This window comes from Sander lucioperca, chromosome 18, assembly GCF_008315115.2.
Source record: "Sander lucioperca isolate FBNREF2018 chromosome 18, SLUC_FBN_1.2, whole genome shotgun sequence".
Taxonomy (NCBI): Eukaryota; Metazoa; Chordata; class Actinopteri; order Perciformes; family Percidae; genus Sander; species Sander lucioperca.
The window spans coordinates 25,776,737-25,797,026 of record NC_050190.1 but is presented as its reverse complement, the minus strand read 5'-3'; the positions used below and the strand labels follow the sequence as shown (position 1 = coordinate 25,797,026).

The window sequence follows — 20,290 nt, the reverse complement described above, 5'->3', positions numbered from 1 at the left end:
GATGTGATGACATGACATGATGTGTATGATGCTGTACACTAGAGCTGCAAAGATTAATCGATTAGTTGTCAACTCTTAAATTAATCAGCAACTATTTTGATAATCGATTAGTCGGTTTGAGTCATTTTTTTAAGACAAAAGTAAAAATTGTTTGATTCCAGCTTCTTAAATGTGAATATTTTCTAGTTTCTTCTCTCCTCTGTGACAGTAAAATGAATATCTTTGAGTTGTGGACAAAACAAGACATTTGAGGACATCACCTTGGCTTTTGGGAAACACTGATCCACATTTTTCACCATTTTCTGACATTTAGGAGACCAAACAACTAATCGAATAATTGAGAAAATAATCAAGATTAATCGACTATGAAAATAATCGTTAGTTGCAGCAACTGTACACCTATCAATTAAAACAAATCTGCCCCAAGCCACTCAGCCAAATCGGTGGCACAGATACTAATCACAAAGTATAGCTGTCATTAGTTTTGCAAGTGAAGTATTTGGTATTAAATAATAGCAAATAATACCAAAACTAATCAAAAACGTAATAAAGATGATGAGATAGATGATAACTTTAAGGGACCACCAATGTTATTACAACTCATCCAGAAAGGGGACTGGAATATGTGTACACATCCTGTCAATCACATCCAGTAGTTCTCAAAACCACAAACGTGTACCACATGGTGGCACTAGAGAAACCGCCAGGGGATCTTTAAAGCCATTAGGATTTATTGTCTGTGAAGTCTAAATGTCGGTACAAAATCTTGTGCCAGTTTTTCTAGTAGATGATGCGATGCTTCACAGGATAACCCTTTTTCATATTTTTCAATTAATTCTTGGGTGCCCGTATATAGAGGTTTACTCCTCGACGCAGCGGCCGCAGGTTTGACTCCGCCCTGCAGCCCTTTGCTCCATGTCATTCCCCCTCTCTCTCCCCTTTCATGTCTTCAGCTGTCCTATATAAATAAAGGCCTAAAATGGCCAAAAAATAACCTTGAAAAAAATGCAATTCTAATTTATTCTGGCAGTTATTCATCTCATCACTAGAAGGCAATGAAAGTCAAATCACTTTTAGCATTTACATCCCACATTTGCACATTATCCATGGAAACCTCTTAACATTGATACCAGTCAATCCTAGTGTAAATGTTTTTATTTGTCTCGTCCGTCATTTTAAACTGGGCCCTTGGTGTATTGTTTTTATGTACAGTTCTATACAAATAGCTAGGATGTAAGCAAGGCATCATACTGTAGAGAGGAGAGGAGGAAGAGGATATTTTCAATGTGGGTAAAGTATGAGTCCCAGTTGGATCAGGCACTAAATTTGCTTTAAAAATCCTTCTAACAGGAAGAAATATCCTGTAAAATGTATCAGGTGTCAAAAAAGATCACAGGGAGGCCAAAAGTCCCCAAAAAGCTTACAGTGGATTATGCTAAAGGAAGATTTGTGGGGATCTAACGGTCTGTTAGGCAGAGGAGCTCACACTTAAAAAGGGTTTCTGTCACAAGAAAGTAGGCTTAGGTCGATTTATTTTAACACGCTACATATCCGTCTTCTGAAGACTAGCTACTGTTAATGTGTGAAGAATCCTACCATGTGGAATATTATCTCAAAAAATAAGTTTTGTTTTAATGTCAAGAATTAAAAAAAAAGCATGTGCTGAATATCCACAGAGGTAAAAAAATAAATAATTGGAAATACGAGTCATTTTTTTAGCAGTTTTGGTCTTTCAGATTTATTTCAAGATTCCAGTGTTACAACAAAGGCTCTTGAGGCTCAACAAACATTCAATGTTCAGTGGTATGTCCTTTACATGTCAATCAACCATTCATGCCAGGCCGTCCTTACCACAAATATGGCTGAGAGCAAAAATAAATTTACATGAATTCCATGTTATAATTGTCTATCCTATGTCCTAAAGAAAAAAAATCAGAAGCAGTAAAATATCACCCATAAACATTTGACAGTGATAGTGCAACTCACCATAAAACAAGTTTAAAAGTTCTCAGTAAAATCAAAAACACATCACAAGTTTAAAAACAAAAAAAAAAAGTTAGTGTGTTGATAAAACAATAACGTCAATTCCACGTCAGATTGATTCTTAAGCAGTGCAAAAAGAAGCTCCGTCTTCTCAGGCCTTCCCAAATGAAAGAAGGCGTTTGATGGGAGACTTTCAGAGTTTAGTAAACACCTTTTGACTTGAAATGACACACAGAGTCCATGGCGAGCTTGATGCTGCAGAGAAACGACAAAAAACACAAATATTTACCTATTTAAAAAGGACAAATAATTAAATCATCTTTAACTTGTTTTTTTATGTAGTTTTATATAAATTAAACCACAATCAGAATACTTCTTACTCCCTACTCGGATTTCAGTTCAGCTTTTAAAACTCTGCAGCCTCACATGTTTATTCAGAAACTGAAACACATGAATGTTAACTCTTTTATTCTCAACTGGTATTTTTCCTTTTTAACAAACCGTACTCAACAGGTCAGAGTGAATAATGCTCTCACGGAGCCCAGGCCAATCAGCACTGGTGCCCCTCAGGGCTGTGTCAGTTCTCTTTACACTGTATACTAACGACTGGAATAGACTCCACACTGACAATTATATTATTAAATTCTCAGATGATACAACAATCCTCGGCCTTATGCACAAAGATAAAAGCCCAGCAGTGTATCATACGGAAATTGAGGAATTTGTCCAGTGGTGCGACAACAACTATCTTGTGCTAAATGTGATCAAAACTGAGGAGATGGCGTTTGACCCAAAGGCCATAGATGACACCAGACCTGTAGTGATCAACAACTTACCCATTACCCAGGTTAGCTCTTACAAGTACCTTGGTGTACATATCGATAATGCACTTAGCTGGAAGGACCACGTGAACACTCTTTGTTCTAGACTTCAACAGAGGCTGCATTTTCTTCGAAGACTTAGAGTGTATGGAGTTGAGCAAAAAATGATGATGTTGTTCTATCATGCAATACTAGAGAGTATTTTAAGATATGGCATCACAACCTTGTCTTGTCTTATGTTGTCGTGCGATAAGTAGTGTACCGCACGGGCTATGTGGAAATGTGTCATTTGTGCAATATGTGGACTATTGGGGCGTACATAGGCTATTGGGGTTGTGCAATATGTTAGTTGTGCAATACGTTAGATGATAACGGGTATTTGGTTGTGTGTTGTGTCATTTGTCCAATACGTAGTCTATCGAGGTTGGGCATTGTCAGTGCATTGTGGAATTTGTGCGATATGTAGGCTATTGGGGTCGGGCAATATGTTAGCTGTGCTATATCGTACTGTGCAAGGGCTGTGCCACACTCATTGCGGAGAAAACAGCCGACAGGGTTGTTTAATGGGAAGTGCCAACGAAAGGAGTAGTTAACGTGCTTATTATATGTATATGGAAGCATGTTTGTGTTGCATGAGAGTATGTGTTGAGAGATATTTGTATTTGTTGTCTTTTCTGTATTTTGTGTTGTTTTTTCTGTATTTGGTGTTGTCTTTTTTGTATTCTGTGTTGTCTTTGTAACGCTGCAGAATGGACAGAGTTTCAATCCCCTTTGGGGACAATAAAGTATATCTTATCTTATACTGTTGAATAGAAATCATAAAACTGCAAAGGCAACAGAAATGGGCAGAAAAGTGGTAAATGTAGTGGGGCCTACCTGTCAGCAGAGTATCCTCTCTCACACAGGTTCACCAGAGCGTACAGATGTCTCAGAGCGTATTCATACTGAAACCCAAGAGGACATCACATGTCACACAAATGTCCCCGCAGTCTGTGATACTGACATGTTAATGACCAAAGTTTATTTCCTCTTTTTGCATTTGTGGCACTCCAAATGTCAAACAGCTCCAGAGGAAAAGGAAGAGGAAATATTTTCTGAATAAACACGAAGAGCCACGTGAAAATACCCAGGGAAAAATTGTGATTAAGTTACGATCAAGGGTTTCTCATTCACCAGACTGACCAGTAAACATGTAAAAAAAATAACACACACACACACACACAAAAAGGAGTAGGAAGAAGTAAAAAAAAAAAAAAAACTTTTCTGGTCCTATCCCCTTTTTATTTTTATCCTTTAGTTAAATACAAAACAAGGTGATGCTTCACTTATTTATACATGTTTACATACACATAACCTATATCTACACTCACATAAACACATGCATACACATAGACACAGATGCATACATACATGCACACATTTTTTCTCTTTTCCATCTATCTTCTTCGTTTCTGTCTATCTATATCAAACCGAATAATAAGCCATCCAAACCAGACTTAGTTTATAAGCCCAGGAACCATACACTCAGTATACAATACTATCTAACAGATAAGATAAACCAAAACAATACCACCACTACTGGCCCCTCTTTATATTCCTCAATCCTTGTGTCCTTTGTCCGGTGACATCACTGAGATCTGCTGACCAAGGTTTTCTGGCTGTCCCAAAATCTAGGCTTAAAGGCAAAGGTGGCCGCGCCTTTTCAGTCAATGGTTTTAAGAAGCTGTTAAAAAAACTCATTTGTTTTGTGCGCATTTTATCCTTTAATATGTGCCGTGCCTCCTGGATGGTTTCTATTGCTCTACCAACTGAGCTATCCGGGTGCCCTATCATTACATTTTTATTTTATACGGTTTATTTTTATTCAATGTTGTACTGTATAGCACCTTGTAACCCTGGTTTTGAAAGGTGCTTTATAGATAAAGTTTAATTACTTACTACTTTTAAATACAACTTCCTATACCTTACTATATATATATATATATATATATATATATATATATATATATATATATAGTTTCTATTCTATTTTAAACTAATGTGGAACTAAAAATACATTCTCCACCAGGTCACAGTAAACTACTTCTGATACCTCTTTGATGGAGGTGAGTCAACCATGATGAAAGGAGCAAAACTTCTGCACGACATTTACTTATATGCCTCACTATTTTATCACATTTATTATATGTAAAGAACAAAATTCTTTACATTTGAGTTGTCCAAACCTGTCATACAAGTTACATATAGTGTTAACACTAGTTTGACCTAAAGCTTCAGTGGGTAGAAAGCAAAAAAAAAACAAAAAAAAAAAAAAAACGCCAGTATTTGAAGTTGAGTGAGATCTTTCCTGATGTTCTCCCTCTCCGTCGCACGGACATCTGCGTCGGCAAAACAGCCAATAGGAACACGTTCGCTCACTGAAATGACCTGTGATTGGTCAAATTCTCCGGTCACGTTCTAGATTATCTAAATCCTGAAAACAGAGCCAAGAGAAGGTGCACAAGTCTAGTTTTCTCTCAGACCCCTTGAATTACAATATGCTGAAAGATTATTATGGAATATTTGCCCAACGACACCAAAAGTAAATTGCCTACCACAGCTATACAATGCCTTTATTTAAATGAATTATGAGTTATCAAAATCAACTAAGATAAAAATAAATGACAAGATAAAAATGAATAGCTAAAATAAACCATATCAATTAACCTTTTTTTGTGGACAGTGTAACATCATCTAGTATACTACTACTACTACTACTACTACTACTACTACTACTACTACTACTACTACTATCTTGTCTGTCTCCGTTACGGTCACATCAAATGGCTTCCAGCCATCCAAGTCATGGACCAATTTCAATGTGCTTAAGTAAGCTTGTTCTTACTTACTTCCCCTTTACGACCACTGACACTGCAAAATTTATGTTTTTGTCTGATCATTTCCGACAGCAGGACTTGACTCTCAAAGACGCACCAACTCTTAAACAGGTTCCATTTATCAGCTTAAAATAAGTGAGTCGCAAGTTACGAATCTGTGTGGTTAAGAGTTTGGTGAATCCGACTTAGGACACCGGTACTCACAGGAAAAAGTTCTTGCATGTGGTGTTAATACAAGCTCTCTGGATTAGAGTCAGCTGAAGTGGAAAAAAAGCGAATGAATACCTAGTGATGAATAGCATGTGAAACATATCTGGCGTTTTCTCTTTTGAAGAGACATGTGAGTAACACACCGCCTGCAAGTGCTCTCTCTCTCTCTCTCTCATCGCCCATCTGACGCTAGACACAGCTGAAAAGTCAAGACAGCCAAAATCACCATGAACCTGAGGGTTTTATTTAGAAATTTGCTTCACGGCGCATTGCGGCTATTCGCGGCACATTGCTGCTATTCACGGCACACTGCTGCTATTCACGGAGCTTCTGCGTCCAGTGTGTGTTTTTTACTGTAAGTTTCAACCTTTCTTGAACTTTCTTTCTACATTTGGATTGGGTGGCCAGCGGCCTGCTTTAAATAAACACGCAGAAAGACCTTCTTTGCAGCTCTACCTCAGTTTTGTGCCAGTTGAAGCAGTTGTATTTGTAGTGGTTGACTGCAGCCTTGTAGCACTGATGCTGGGAGAGTTCGGCTCTGTCGTTGAGAACATCCTGGGCCTTGAGGTGGTTACCAGTCACCCTCTCAACCACTTGGCGCATAGTATCAGCCATCATCTCCCTGACCTGAAAGCACGCACACACGTTAAAAATCTGTACAAAATCTGTAACATGAGAACCGTCATGGTAAATGCTCAATTTGTGCAGGTAAATCTTCCCGATAAATCAGAATTGCATGGCACGCATGAAAAGTCCTTCAAAGAGGAAACATGCAAACGCCACACCGTACCTTGAGGTGGGTGCTGATCTCCATCAGCAGCCCCTTTGCAACCGTGACATCATTGGTGGACATCAACTTCCTCTTGAGGATGGCCAGAGGAACGTCAGGGCTCGGGGTCAGATCAGGATTTTTAACTGGCTGCAGAGTCATTGGAGGAGCGGATTGGGCGCTGGCCTTGGGGTTACCCTGAAACGCTATGACCTTCATGTGGCCCATAGTCTATATAGAGAGTGAGGAACTCAAGGTAAGTATCAAAATAAGGGCAGGAATCAAACATTTCCCTCCCTTACAGTCGCCCTCAAGAGTTCGTTCTCTCACCTTGTTTCCAAACTGCTGGACGTGGCTGGTGTTTGTGTGTCTCTTTACGATCTTAAACTGCTTCGTCAAAGTCTCCTTTTTCAGGTCCTCCTGGAAACATAATGCGAGACAAAAATAAATAAATAAATAAATAAATAATCTATCACAAACAGGACAGTTTCACAGAAATCAGCAAGAACATTTTTCTCAAAAATCTTAAATCAACCAGATGCTTTTTTTATTTTCTGTTGATGGAGTTCAAATTTCTGTTTGGGTATGGTTATATATTGCAGGGCCACAGGTGCGATTGCTGCTGATGCAAAGTAGCAAACTACGGTTGCTGCTGTTGGAAACGTTCACCACATCCTTATCCTGTTCCTGCCTCTTAGACACCAGGTGTTTGGAACGGCAACTAAACCTTTAATGGACTTCATAGGGTCTGAGTTGCTATTGTACGGTTTAGTATCAGTCAGCAACAAAGTTGTAATTAAAATTGTATGAAAAGACACGTAACATCACCCACCACATCGGAGTCCTCCATCCAGTTAACGCTGTACCAGTCTCCCAGGTATGTGTCCCTCTTCTCGTCATAGTAGCAGGCGTAAGAGGACTCGTGGGAGTTGGCTGCTGTGGTGGCGTACACTGAAAAACAGAGATATATTCTCATGTTATGCTGTATAATTGTTTGGTTCGACAATTATAAATTTTCCAGTAGGCAAACATAAACACGACTCACATGTCTGTTTGACCGCTTCAGATACATTTTAAAGACAACAGCTGAAGCTCTAAAGGACAGTTTGTGAACTTGCTCAAAAAAAAAAAAAGTTCAAAAGTGAATATGTTCCAGAAAAAAACTGCAGTTTTACATTTGGACTTAAGATATCTCAGTCATTTAGACCACAGATGAAAGGGGATGTAAAAGAATTTGGTTGAGCACGATTAAACCAAAACCTTGATTAGTGCCCTGTTATGTTCATCACATGAGTCCAAGCACATGACAGAGTGACACAAATTACCACAAGCCGAAATGCTGAGCCCAGTGTTCGACTAGACACAACAACGAACAACTCAAGTAAAGTCCACAAACCGCAGTGCTGACCTCAGCCCAGCCCAATCATGACAAACACTGTAAAGAAATCACATGAGCTTTTACTGTTGACTCGTGAGTTACTGTTTTGAACCCAACATCAAATTTAGGTGAAGTCAAATGCTCATGAGGAAAAAGTCAAAGTTCATGTTGTCTGAGGGTTTAAGTAGTTCATTGATTGACACTTTTTATTGATAGTTTGCTGCTTGATTATCTCTAGGTTTTTACTGAAAAGTGATTATGATGAGGTAAAGATCAACTCACCGTCTATGTCAGCAGGCAGGTCGGTCATCATTGACCCGGACTCACATGCCTCGATGTAGAACACCATCTGTGAAATGTGTTGCGGGGGCAAAACAAAAAAAAGGAGGACAAAAACAAGTTATATGATCTGATCTTCAAGCACAGCTACTTCATCACCGTATCACTGACCTACATACTGTAGGGCATGTATACACATATAGGCCTAAAAAAATATAAATTAAAAAACAGCATGATGCTGCGTACCTTGTTGTATTTCTTATTCTCGTGCATGTATTTAATGGTGTCTTGGAGGTCTGCAACATTGAGCTGCAGAGAAAGAGAGAGGACAAAACGTTTAATTTAACAGTTTCAGAGAAGGTAAACCACCATGTTAATCTGTAGTTCTTTGCACATCCTGCTTTGTAGTCTTGTTTACTTAGTCTTTATTTAGCTAATTACTGATTTAAAATGAAAATTTGTAAAAATAAAATAAAAATAAAAAACATGTTTACATATATCAAAGAAAGATGTCAAAAAGGTATCATTTTGGAGATTGTCAGAGGTATCTTTTTGACACAAGTACCAAATCATTTTAAAATGATACTCATGTTTCAAAGACTATGCAGCTCTTGATCTGTGTTATATATGTCATTGTCTATCCCCCAACTTCCATCATCCTTTATGATGTAGTATCAACTTTTTTTTTTTTTTTTAAATGCCAGAATGCTGATCAGACGTCAAATTCATGTCTCCATACTGTAAGGTTTTCAAATATATAGTAGCTCAGTCCATGGGGCTTGGGAACCGGAGGGTCGGCGATTCAAGCCCCCGCATGGACCGGTACAGAGTGTGGACTGGTAGCTGAACAGGTGACAGTTCGCTTCCTGGGCACTGCTGAGGTGCACTTGAGCACGGGACCAAACCTCCAACTTCTCGGAGCGCCATCCTAGTGAGGCAACCCCCTTGATATCTCTCCATACATAATGCATGTGTATACAGGTCCTGTTTGTGTGTGTGTGTATTTGAGCCTGTGTGTGAATATATATAAAAAAGTGAATACATGTAATTTCCCTTTGCAGGATTAATAAAGTACCTTTTTCTATATAAAAAAAATAGAAGATAAGATACAAGATACATATATAAGATACATGACTAATCTTAAAGCGTAACTCTCGCCAAAATGCAACATAGGGTCTTTTTGTGAATGTACAGGAGTCAAACTTTCATTTAAAAGCATATTTAGGACGGTAAATCTTAAAAGTGGCGATTCCATCCTAAATATGATTTTAAACCAAAGTTTGACTCGGGTACATTCACAAAAAGACCCTAGGTTGCATTTTGGCGAGAGTTACTAGTTGCTTATGCGTCTGGTGCAGTAAGGTCATGAGTGAACAATAACAGGAGCAGGAAGTAGAAAAGTGCTCACGTCATCATTGGGAAAGGCCAGTATACCAGGCGCCCCGTGGTCAGTAAAGTACACAAACACGTGATCGTTGGGGCCGCTGCCAAGACAAACAGACCAAAGTTAGGGGAAAAAAAAAAATCGACATAAATCAGATTTTATGCTGTTCGGATTACTGGTGTCATCTCTCCAAGAGATTCAATACTCCTCTTCTCTCTTGTTAAATGAGATCACTTGCCTCTTCAACACTTTCCCAGAGCCACCTTTGACTTTTGAGGAGTCACCCTTCAGCACTGCCAAGAAGTTTTGTGGGGTCACTTCCTGCAGGGAGAACACCCAGTCAGAAATCAAAAAAAGTCTCTTAAAATGATCTGTTTGAATGTCAAAACATGCTGCAATACATTTATTCAGGAGCTTGGATTTGAACTCTTGTATAAATATTTGCACTGAAGCACTCACATCCCCAGTGTAGTCTTTAGGAACTCCCTTGTACACGTCTGTGCCATTCGGCCTGTTGATCACTATACCAGGTGTGGGGTTACTGGAAATAAAAATATGACTCAGGTATGCAGAGAAGGAAGTGAAACTGGCTGATAAAACATGTTGTCACCTGATCAGTGAATCATACATCTGTTCCCCTTATTATTGTCAGAAACTAGTGTAAACTCCACAGCACTTCAGGTTTTTCCCCCGTTCACTGCAAAATCCCATTCGGTAACTCTCAACAAGGTCTCTAATGGGTGAGAAACTGCACTGTAAGCCATTGCTTTTTGCAGCCGTTGTGGAAAATTGTGCAAGCTGCACTCTTGCCTGCATTGTTTTAAATACAAGTTAGTTATTAACGACCAATCCATTACATGTGAATAACCGTGTCAACCATATAAGCGTATGATATGGATGTAGACAATAAATGGTATGCATAACTTAGCTCTAAAACCTGACTTACATTATGTCAAGGTATTTTGATGCATGGACACATTGGTTAACGCTTAAGTGTGAGAGTTAATGCTGGCAGAATAGCCTTTTTTTCTTAGCTTATTGATTACTATTACATGAAGCTGCAGTGGAAATAACCAGTTCTGCAGCTTCTCTGTACACACACAAGTCCCCATCTAAAAAGATATAACAACCGTGTTTACAGTAGATTTTCTTTACTTAGCCGTCATATCACAAAGCTGCCCACTACTGACAAATAAAAACTAAATTATTTCCCCCTTTGTATGAATTCTACTTAAGCCTTTGTCTAGACATACAAATACATGTTCCATACATTCCAGCAGGTTTTTATAAAACAAGAACTGTTTGGGTTTATAATATACAGTAGCAAAGTGAAATATAAAAAGTAAATGGTTGAGAGTGAAATAATTAACTGAGCCGGTGGACAATCATCCCAGTCTGTAACACTGATCCTAATTCTGACTCAAACTGACGGATCGGCTTTCACTGCTGCTCTTTTACATCCAGTCACCATGTCAGTAATTTAACTCCAAGTCAAAGTCCCGAAGGAGCAGTTCAATTAGTTTCTTGTGACTCCTCTCAGAGGATCTCTTTAACTCAGCCTGTTAATGCTGCTGCTCTGACAGTGAAGCGCAGGGCCGACATGCCACAGTGACATACGAAATGCCGACACGCGTGTGCGATTTTTCTGTGGTTTACAGATAGGGCTGCAAACCTCCACGCTGCTACATTGCTGTACAATCGTGAGTGTTTCTGTAGTTCCAACAACTCCAACATCACGTCAATTTCAGGAATGCCATTCTCCCAGTTCAGCTTTGACTAACCATATTATTCTGAAAGCAGGACCTACAGTATTTGGGTCAAGTAGCTCATGAAAAATAAGTCAGATTTAGTAGGCTACAGCTGGGTTTTTTGTTAGTTGTTAAATCAACATTTAACGCTTAAATAGTAATATAGCTTGGAAATTCCACTTAACAGAAACATGCAATGTATGTATTAAAGATTTATAAAAACTGAAACTTTGCAGCACTTCATCACAATGAGGAACAGTGTTCAATATATCTGAGGCTGACAATTTTTTTTCACATTCAACTAACTTTAAAACAGTGAAGAATGAAGGTCAACAACTCACATAACTAAACTACAGTGTTTGTTTTTTTGAACATTTCAAAGGAAAGAAGAAGTCTCTGTATCACAAAGATCTGCTGCACAAAAACTAAAATGTCAACTCACTCCTCACTCTGTGCCAGGTCATCGTACATCATAACCACAATCTGCTCATCTGGGATGCCATTCCTGTGGACAATCTGGTAGGCATGGCAAGCATCAGCCTGAGAGAGAAAAATAAGGAACATGTAGAGGTCAGTTGCACATTTTTAGAAGACTGGAAAGACTCTTGGAGAGCATGCATTGTGAAGGGGAAGTAGCTTATCTGAGGGTGAATTTGATCTTATCAAAAACAATGCGGATTGTAAAAAATAACAACGGAGTCATGCACAGTTTGCACTTGATAAGGTGACATTGTGGGAACAGTTTAATGTTTTACACTTCCCACCTGGTGTCTGTAGTTGTACCAGCCATTAGAGCCAGCTACGATAACCACCCAGTTCTTCCCACCGTCTGGGTCCTGAGTGGGGAACGCATTTACCAGCCCGAGACTCAGGCCGAGCACGGCGAAGAAGACTGGCTTAAACATGTCCTCGCCTTCTGTGGAAGTTCTGAATAAATGACAGGTATAGTTATGACCCCCTTTCTTATCAAATTCACTCCTATAACAATGTTGCTGTTGTTTGTTGGACTGCCAGGTGGCAACAAAAACAACGCCAGGTAAGCACAAAATAACACATACACATTACCCGAGTGCCTGGATGTCACATGATGATATCTCGGAATAGCTAACGTTAGCTAGCTGGTAAATTAGCAAAACAAGCTAACAAAACAGACTTTTTAAAGAGCTGTGAACTCGACAAAGCTATTATACAATAATAATTGAATACGCCAATTTAGTCCCAACGGATTTACAAAGAGACAAATATATGTTTTCTTTTTTACCTTTTCTTTGTTGTGGTGTACGAAGGAGACAACAGTTAGCTACTACATGAACCTCGTCGGCAGGAGTCAGTGGGACATTATATGTGACGTCGGGAAAAAAGGTTGGTAGGAATTCTCCCGCAGCAGCCAATCAGAGGGCAACGTGGTTGAAGAGCAACAAAACATGATTGTGCTCGTCTGTTTTCTGCTGAAAGGAAAAACTAGATTAACTAGAATTTCAATAGATAATCACTTCTGAGACAACAGTAACTTCTTTTATAAGAAAAATCAACGGCTTTTGCCTTTACTAACATTAGTCTGGTCAAGTGGTGTAACGTACATTTACTTAAGTACTGTACTAAAGTACAGTTTTGAGGTACTTGTTCTTTACTTTTTTACTTAAGTAAAATATCTGAATACTTCTTCTACCATTAGTGGAAAGTAATATACTCAGGTACTTTACTTGAATATTTCCATTTCATTTTACACACAACATTTATGTTTTACCTTACCACTTGCAGTGTAAGATTTTTCCTACATAACATAAAATATAATACAAGTGCACAAAATCTCCTTCTTAACTAGTTATTGTCATTTGTAATTGCTTCATAAAAGTCTCATTTTTAACTGCAATATGTATGTCCTACAAGTGACCGAAGGGCTGTTTGAACATACAGTAATGTGGGCTTAACTGGTTGATCTTTACCTGTTGATAAAGCATTAATTGGCAGTTATTAGAACCTTAAAAATACAGATTTAGGTCTTTGGCAGAACAGCGTAGACACTAAGCAGTTATCAGGGCAGACAAATGTCAAGAGATCCTCCACCATACAAGTGTGGGTAAACTTTCCGAAATCTTGGGAGAAAGCAACAACATAACTTTCTTGGGTATAAATATATATCTGTCTGCCAGGCTTTCTACGGAGTTAAATCATTTTTTGTATTTTGTATTTGTCATGTTTCTGTATAATGGACTGTACTGTTTGAAGTGCAATGTTATCTTGTTATTATCTATTTTGAGGAATGAAAGATTGCCTCAGGGAAACTGTCAAGTAAACATATTTTAGCACTGCGGGTTATTCTAACAATAGAAGAGAGACTGAGAAACGCAATAACAGAACTACTGAAAGGTAATATGATAGACCTGCTGTACAAACTGTATTATATCAGTTATATGTTCCTAAATTGAGCCATCTTGACATTTTAAAATCAATTTCTAGTTAACAACCCTTTTTAAGTTACCTTGTACCCATTTCCTAAATACTTTTCTAATGTTGGCGTTATGTGCCTGTCAATTTAGCTTACATTTATTTGTAACCCTAGTTCAGATAATTCAAATTATAAGATCTAAAAATGAATAAAATCTGGAAAATTACACACTTAAAAAGGTGCCCTGCCACACAAAACCGTTTTTACTTGTATTTTTTGAAATATGTTAGGTCCATATATGTTTGTGTTATGTTGTGAATGTGAAAATGAACGGCTACCTCCTCTGTCAGCTCTAGCCACTGAAAAGAAATAAGAGGAGAAATCAGGCCAATTACAAAAGCTGGTCAGTCTGACGTGGTGTTGCCTGAGCTCATTACTATTCATGAGCTCACCCAGTCGCGCTGGGTAAAGGATGCTGATAGCCAGGCTCTCATTGGCTAGCTGTTAGCCAATCAGAGTCAAGCAGCTTAGCTTGTTGAATATTAATGAGGACTGGCACAAATCAAGCAGAGTCTTCCTGCAGGCTTTCTATACCACGCTAGAATGGCTTGAAACCATAGACTGTATATATTAATATATACAGTCTATGCTTGAAACAAGGTAACCAAGGCATTTTTCCCCAAAAAATGTTACAGAGTCCATGGTAGAACTTCAGACATTTTCCACAAAGTAATGAAATACGTGTGGCAGGGCACCTTTAAAATAGTTTAAAAATAGATTGTCATTTTTCAGACCGGTATGACACCAATGCAGCATGTTATGCAATTCTTTTTAACCCATTTAAGAAGTACAGTAAAGAAATGTCATATGATTCATAGGATTCTCTCTGCCATAAAAACAAATTGTATAAACCACAGCAAGTAACCCATAAAATCCCATACCACCTCACTGCACTTGCTAATCACGAGTTTCATTTTAAACTTTGCCCTTTTGTGCAACATGTTGTTTATTGTATATATTGTATTTGATCTAAAAGCCCCTGTTGATGGCTGAGTTTAATATGTACTGGTGTCCATCCATCCATCTTCTTCCGCTTATCCGGTAACGGGTCGCGGGGGTAGCAGCTCCAGCAGGGGACCCCAAACTTCCCTTTCCCGAGCCACATTAACCAGCTCCGACTGGGGGATCCCGAGGCGTTCCCAGGCCAGGTTGGAGATATAATCTCTCCACCTAGTCCTGGGTCTTCCCCGAGGCCTCCTCCCAGCTGGACGTGCCTGGAACACCTCCCTAGGGAGGCGCCCAGGGGGCATCCTTACCAGATGCCCGAACCACCTCAACTGGCTCCTTTCGACGCGAAGGAGCAGCGGCTCTACTCCGAGCTCCTCACGGATGACTGAGCTTCTCACCCTATCTCTAAGGGAGACGCCAGCCACCCTCCTGAGGAAACCCATTTCGGCCGCTTGTACCCTGGATCTCGTTCTTTCGGTCATGACCCAGCCTTCATGACTATAGGTGAGGGTAGGAACGAAAACTGACCGGTAGATTGAGAGCTTTGCCTTCTGGCTCAGCTCTCTTTTCGTCACAACGGTGCGATAAATTGAGTGTAATACCGCACCCGCTGCGCCGATTCTCCGACCAATCTCCCGCTCCATTGTCCCCTCACTCGCGAACAATACCCCAAGGTACTTGAACTCCTTCACTTGGGGTAAAGACTCATTCCCTACCTAGAGAAGGCACTCCATCGGTTTCCTGCTGAGAACCATGGCCTCAGATTTAGAGGTGCTGATCCTCATCCCAGCCACTTCACACTCGGCTGCGAACCGATCCAGTGAGTGCTGAAGGTCACAGGCCGACGATGCCATCAGGACCACATCATCCGCAAAAAGCAGCGATGAGATCCCCAGCTCACCAAACTGCAACCCCTCTCCACCCCGACTACGCCTCGATATCCTGTCCATAAATACTACAAACAGGATTGGTGACAAAGCGCAGCCCTGGCGGAGGCCAACTCTCACCTGAAACGAGTCCGACTTACTGCCGAGAACCCGGACACAGCTCTCGCTTTGGTCGTACAGAGATTGGATGGCCCTGAGAAGGGACCCCCTCACCCCATACTCCCGCAGCACCTCCCACAGTATCTCCCGGGGGACCCGGTCATACGCCTTCTCCAGATCCACAAAGCACATGTAGACCGGTTGGGCATACTCCCAGGCTCCCTCCAGGATCCTTGCGAGAGTAAAGATCTGGTCCGTTGTTCCACGACCAGGACGGAATCCGCATTGTTCCTCTTCAACCTGAGGTTCGACTATCGACCGAACCCTCCTTTCCAGCACCTTGGAGTAGACTTTACCGGGGAGGCTGAGAAGTGTGATACCCCTGTAATTGGCACACACCCTCTGGTCCCCCTTTTTGAAAAGGGGAACCACCACCCTGGTCTGCCACTCCTTAGGCACCGTCCCCGACTTCCACGCAATGTTGAAGAGGCGTGTCAACCAAGACAACCCCTCCACACCCAGAGCTTTAAGCATTTCTGGACGGATCTCATCAATCCCTGGGGCTTTGCCACTGTGGAGTTGTTTAACTACCTCAGCAACTTCCACCAGGGAAATTGACGACAATCCCCCATCATCCTCCAGCTCTGCCTCTACCATAGAGGGCGTATTAGTCGGATTTAGGAGTTCCTCAAAGTGCTCCTTCCACCGCCCTATTACCTCCTCAGTTGAGGTCAACAGCGTCCCATCCTTACTGTACACAGCTTGGATGGTTCCCCGCTTCCCCCTCCTGAGGTGGCTAACGGTTTTCCAGAAGCACCTTGGTGCCGACCGAAAGTCCTTCTCCATGTCTTCTCCGAACTTTTCCCACACCCGCTGCTTTGCCTCTTTCACGGCAGAGGCTGCAGCCCTTCGGACCCTTCGGTACCTTGCAACTGCCTCCGGAGTCCTCTGGGATAACATATCCCGGAAAGACTCGGACGGCTTCCCTGACCACCGGTGTCCACCACGGTGTTCGTGGGTTGCCGCCCCTTGAGGCACCTAAGACCATAAGACCACAGCTCCCCGCCGCAGCTTCAGCAATGGAAACTTTGAACATTGTCCACTCGGGTTCAATGCCCCCAGCCTCCACAGGGATGCACGAAAAGCTCCGCCGGAGGTGTGAGTTGAAAGTCTGTCGGACAGGGGCCTCCTCCAGACGTTCCCAATTTACCCGCACTACCCGTTTGGGCTTACCAGGTCTGTCCAGAGTCTTCCCACACCCTCTGACCCAACTCACCACCAGATGGTGATCAGTTGACAGCTCTGCCCCTCTCTTCACCCGAGTGTCCAAAACATATGGCCTCAGATCAGATGAAACGATTATAAAATCCATCATTGACCTTTGGCCTAGGGTGCTCTGGTACCAAGTACACTTATGAGCATCCCTATGTTCGAACATGGTGTTCGTTATAGACAATCCATGACTAGCACAGAAGTCCAACAACAAACAACCACTCTGGTTTAGATCAGGGAGGCCGTTCCTCCCAATCACGCCTCTCCATGTGTCTCCATCATTTCCCACGTGCGCGTTGAAGTCCCCCAGCAGAACTATGGAGTCCCCCACTGGAGCCCCATACAGGACTCCATTCAAGGTCTCCAAGAAGGCCGAATACTCCGAGCTCTTGTTTGGTGCATACGCACAAACAACAGTCAGAGTTTTCCCCCCCACAACCCGCAGGCGTAGGGAGGCGACCCTCTCGTCCACCGGGGTAAACTCCAACGTAGCGGCGCTCAGCCGGGGGCTTGTGAGTATCCCCACACCCGCCCGGCGCCTCACACCCTGGGCAACTCCGGAGAAGAAAAGAGTCCAACCCCTATCCAGGAGTAGATCCAACTGGTAGCGCTCCACCTCCCGCACAAGTTCCGGCTCCTTCCCCCACAGAGAGGTGACGTTCCACGTCCCCAGAGCCAGCGTCTGCTGCCTGGGTCTGGTCCGTCGAGGCCCCTGACCTTCACTGCCACCCATGTGGCAGCGCACCCGACCCCAGCGGTTCCTCCCACAGGTGGTGGGCCCATGGGTTGGAGAGAGAGGTGCCACGTAGCTTTTTCGGGCTGTGCCCGGCCGGGCTCCGTGGCAAACCCGGCCACCAGGCGCTCGCTGACGGGCCCTCCATCTGGGCCTGGCTCCAGACGGGGGCCCCGGGCTTCCTCCGGGCAGGGTCACTCCATCTCTACCTCGTTTTTTCATAGGGTTTTTGACTGGTGTGTACTCTTTAATTCAGTCTGTTAGATTCCAAACATTTGATTTGGAGAATTCAATAAACTGACACAAACAATCTGAAGAGACGTATTAAAGATGTCAGCAATAAATCAAATTTTTATTTGTCCATATAGAAAAGAATTAAGTTAAATAGTGAAACAGTCCATCAAAAATGCGGCATCTTGTTTTCAACCAATGGTCCTTAATACATTAACCTTTGTCCCAAAATGAAAAAAAAAAGATGTAACAAAGTGTAAATACCATGTTCACAGTAATAAATATCGAAAAGAAAATCTTTTATACATTGACATTATATATATATATATATATTTGTGTAAATATATATATATATTTATATAGATATAGAATCATATACAGTACAAAGTTATTTTCAAGTTTATCAAACATAAAATAGTAAAATAAAAATGGCTGAAAACAGAATGATGATTGCATTTTTTTTTCAATCCCAAGGCATCGGTTAACCATGGTCATTCAGAGTCTGTAATAAATAAAATGTGATATTATCTAAAGAGTGTAGTGCATCACTGTAAATTAAAAAAAGAAAAAAAAATGATAGTGCAAGTTCTTTTTTTCTTTGCGCAAAGTAATCTTGCAAATTTCAAACTAATCCAAACGGAATGACAACAACGAAACAGAGGCGTTTGATGAGCGCAGCAACGTGAAGTCTCTGACTTCAATCTGTTCTGTGCCACAACTTTCTCTGTACTCTTGGCAGCGGAAAAATAAAAAGCTTTCACGTGTGTGAAACCATGGCAGATATTCAATACCAGGCTTATTTTGGCAAATGACTTAAAGACAAACAAAACACACACAACAATCTCCACATGCTCTTTATACTCAGCTCTGTCAGAATCGCCAACGAAATAGTTGATTAAATGCATAGAAATGAATTACCAGTAGCAAGAACTAACTTAACTTAAGGGTTGTTTACTGTCATGCAGCATTTCTGAGACGCAAAGCAAGGCAGATATTGTGGATGTGTGTCGATGCAGTAAAGGATGAATCTGCTTGCACTTTTCCCTGGCTTCCTTCCCCTCAGCGATAAGGAACGAGGGAGCGGGGAGAGCTCCCATTTCCCGTTTGTCTGCAGGCTCCTGCGTCCTGCTGAAAGCCAGGGAGGTCTGGCTTCGTCTTCACACAAGCAAGTGTGTGTTTGTGTTTGTGTTTGTGTGTGTGTTTGCATGTCTCAAACCTCTGCACCCAACTCAATGACCCCAGTCTCAAAAATGGGCACTATCTTATCTTCCACCTGTACCAGCAGGATGGTCTTGTCGATATGGGAGCGATTGGCTGGGTCTCGGCTACAAGGCACCCACCGGTGAATCACCTGCAGAGGGCAAAACAGAGGCGGCAGCTTTGTGAGAGGAAGCGTCTGAAGAGTTTATTAAAGAGCTGGTAGGTCACAGAGGGTGTTACAGGCCAAAAAAATAGGACAAAAATACATACAGGATAATCATAGCAACATCACATTTATAGCATCAGAGGTCAGAGCGTGTGAGAGTGTGTGTGTGAGAGCTGAAAGGGATGTGACAAAACACAGCAACATCAGAACTAGAGTTGGGTCAGTCCGGTACGGTGAACGAGGCTAAACAGGTTAGATTTTATGCTAACCGGTTGGACCGGCATTTGTCACTATGACACCTTCTAGCAAATTCAAAAGTAGCCTGCATTAGCAACCTGTGCAAACAGCTTCACATCACTACATCCAACTCCACAGCGCTGCGGAGGAGGGTCTGGCTAGTCCACACAGCATTCCGGCCTGGGAGAAAAACGTGCGCTAGCTCATTGGCATTTCTTTTAACCAATCACAATCGTCTCGGGCGGCGCTAAGCGCAGCACGCAGCCACGGCGTCTCTGCAAAATAGTCTTGGGAAGGAACTTGTTTTGGTCGTGCACACTGACTGTAAATATTAATGGACAATGCATCCGGTTCGGCGAAGTGCTGCAAATGCGGAAGTGCCTTAAACCTGCATTCTATCTGAATTCCAGCAGGGGGCGACACGTGCGGTTGCAAAAGGAGTTCGGTTTCTGTAGAAGTCTATGAGAAAGTGACCCACTTCTAACTTGATTTATCACCTCAGTAAACATTTTCATAATGAGTTCATGGTCTCAATCGCTAGTTTGAAGTCTTCTGCAACACAGAATGATGTTCGTGTTTTGAATTATGGTCTCGTCGATTTTAAAATCTGCGATAAAGCA

At 41.6% G+C, this 20,290-nt stretch overlaps 2 protein-coding genes across 5 annotated transcripts in view; both read right to left on the bottom strand.

Annotated features, from left to right (window-relative positions):
* Window positions 1–1,710: 1,710 nt before the first annotated feature.
* lgmn (legumain) lies at window positions 1,711–12,834 on the bottom strand. Its single transcript, XM_031309876.2, has 14 exons — window positions 12,710–12,834; window positions 12,213–12,375; window positions 11,891–11,988; window positions 10,160–10,241; window positions 9,939–10,021; window positions 9,725–9,800; window positions 8,563–8,625; window positions 8,320–8,386; window positions 7,492–7,610; window positions 6,990–7,079; window positions 6,681–6,890; window positions 6,347–6,517; window positions 3,681–3,748; window positions 1,711–2,238 (listed from the first exon to the last, which is right to left on the bottom strand). Exons 2-14 carry the CDS (start codon window positions 12,351–12,353, stop codon window positions 2,184–2,186), a joined length of 1,323 nt encoding a protein of 440 aa, XP_031165736.1. The 5' UTR covers window positions 12,354–12,375; window positions 12,710–12,834; the 3' UTR covers window positions 1,711–2,183.
* A 5,326-nt stretch (window positions 12,835–18,160) lies between these two features.
* Window positions 18,161–20,290, bottom strand: part of pcnx1 (pecanex 1) — a 46,482-nt gene continuing 44,352 nt past the window's right edge. For all 4 annotated transcript variants that reach the window (XM_031309824.2, XM_031309823.2, XM_031309825.2 and 1 more), the window contains one exon: window positions 18,161–19,418. In XM_031309824.2, coding sequence (XP_031165684.1) covers window positions 19,278–19,418 — 141 coding nt within the window. In that variant the 3' untranslated portion in view covers window positions 18,161–19,277. The remainder of the gene's footprint in view (window positions 19,419–20,290) is intronic.

Excerpts from the sequence above, each read along its gene's own strand:
- lgmn (XM_031309876.2), bottom strand. The coding sequence starts at position 12,353 with ATGTTTAAGCCAGTCTTCTTCGCCGTGCTCGGCCTGAGTCTCGGGCTG. Across the intron at positions 7,080-7,491 it reads GGATGGAGGACTCCGATGTG|GAGGACCTGAAAAAGGAGAC; the intron begins GTGGGTGATGTT and ends TTATGTTTCCAG. Across the intron at positions 3,749-6,346 it reads TCAACTGGCACAAAACTGAG|TATGAATACGCTCTGAGACA; the intron begins GTAGAGCTGCAA and ends CTTGGGTTTCAG.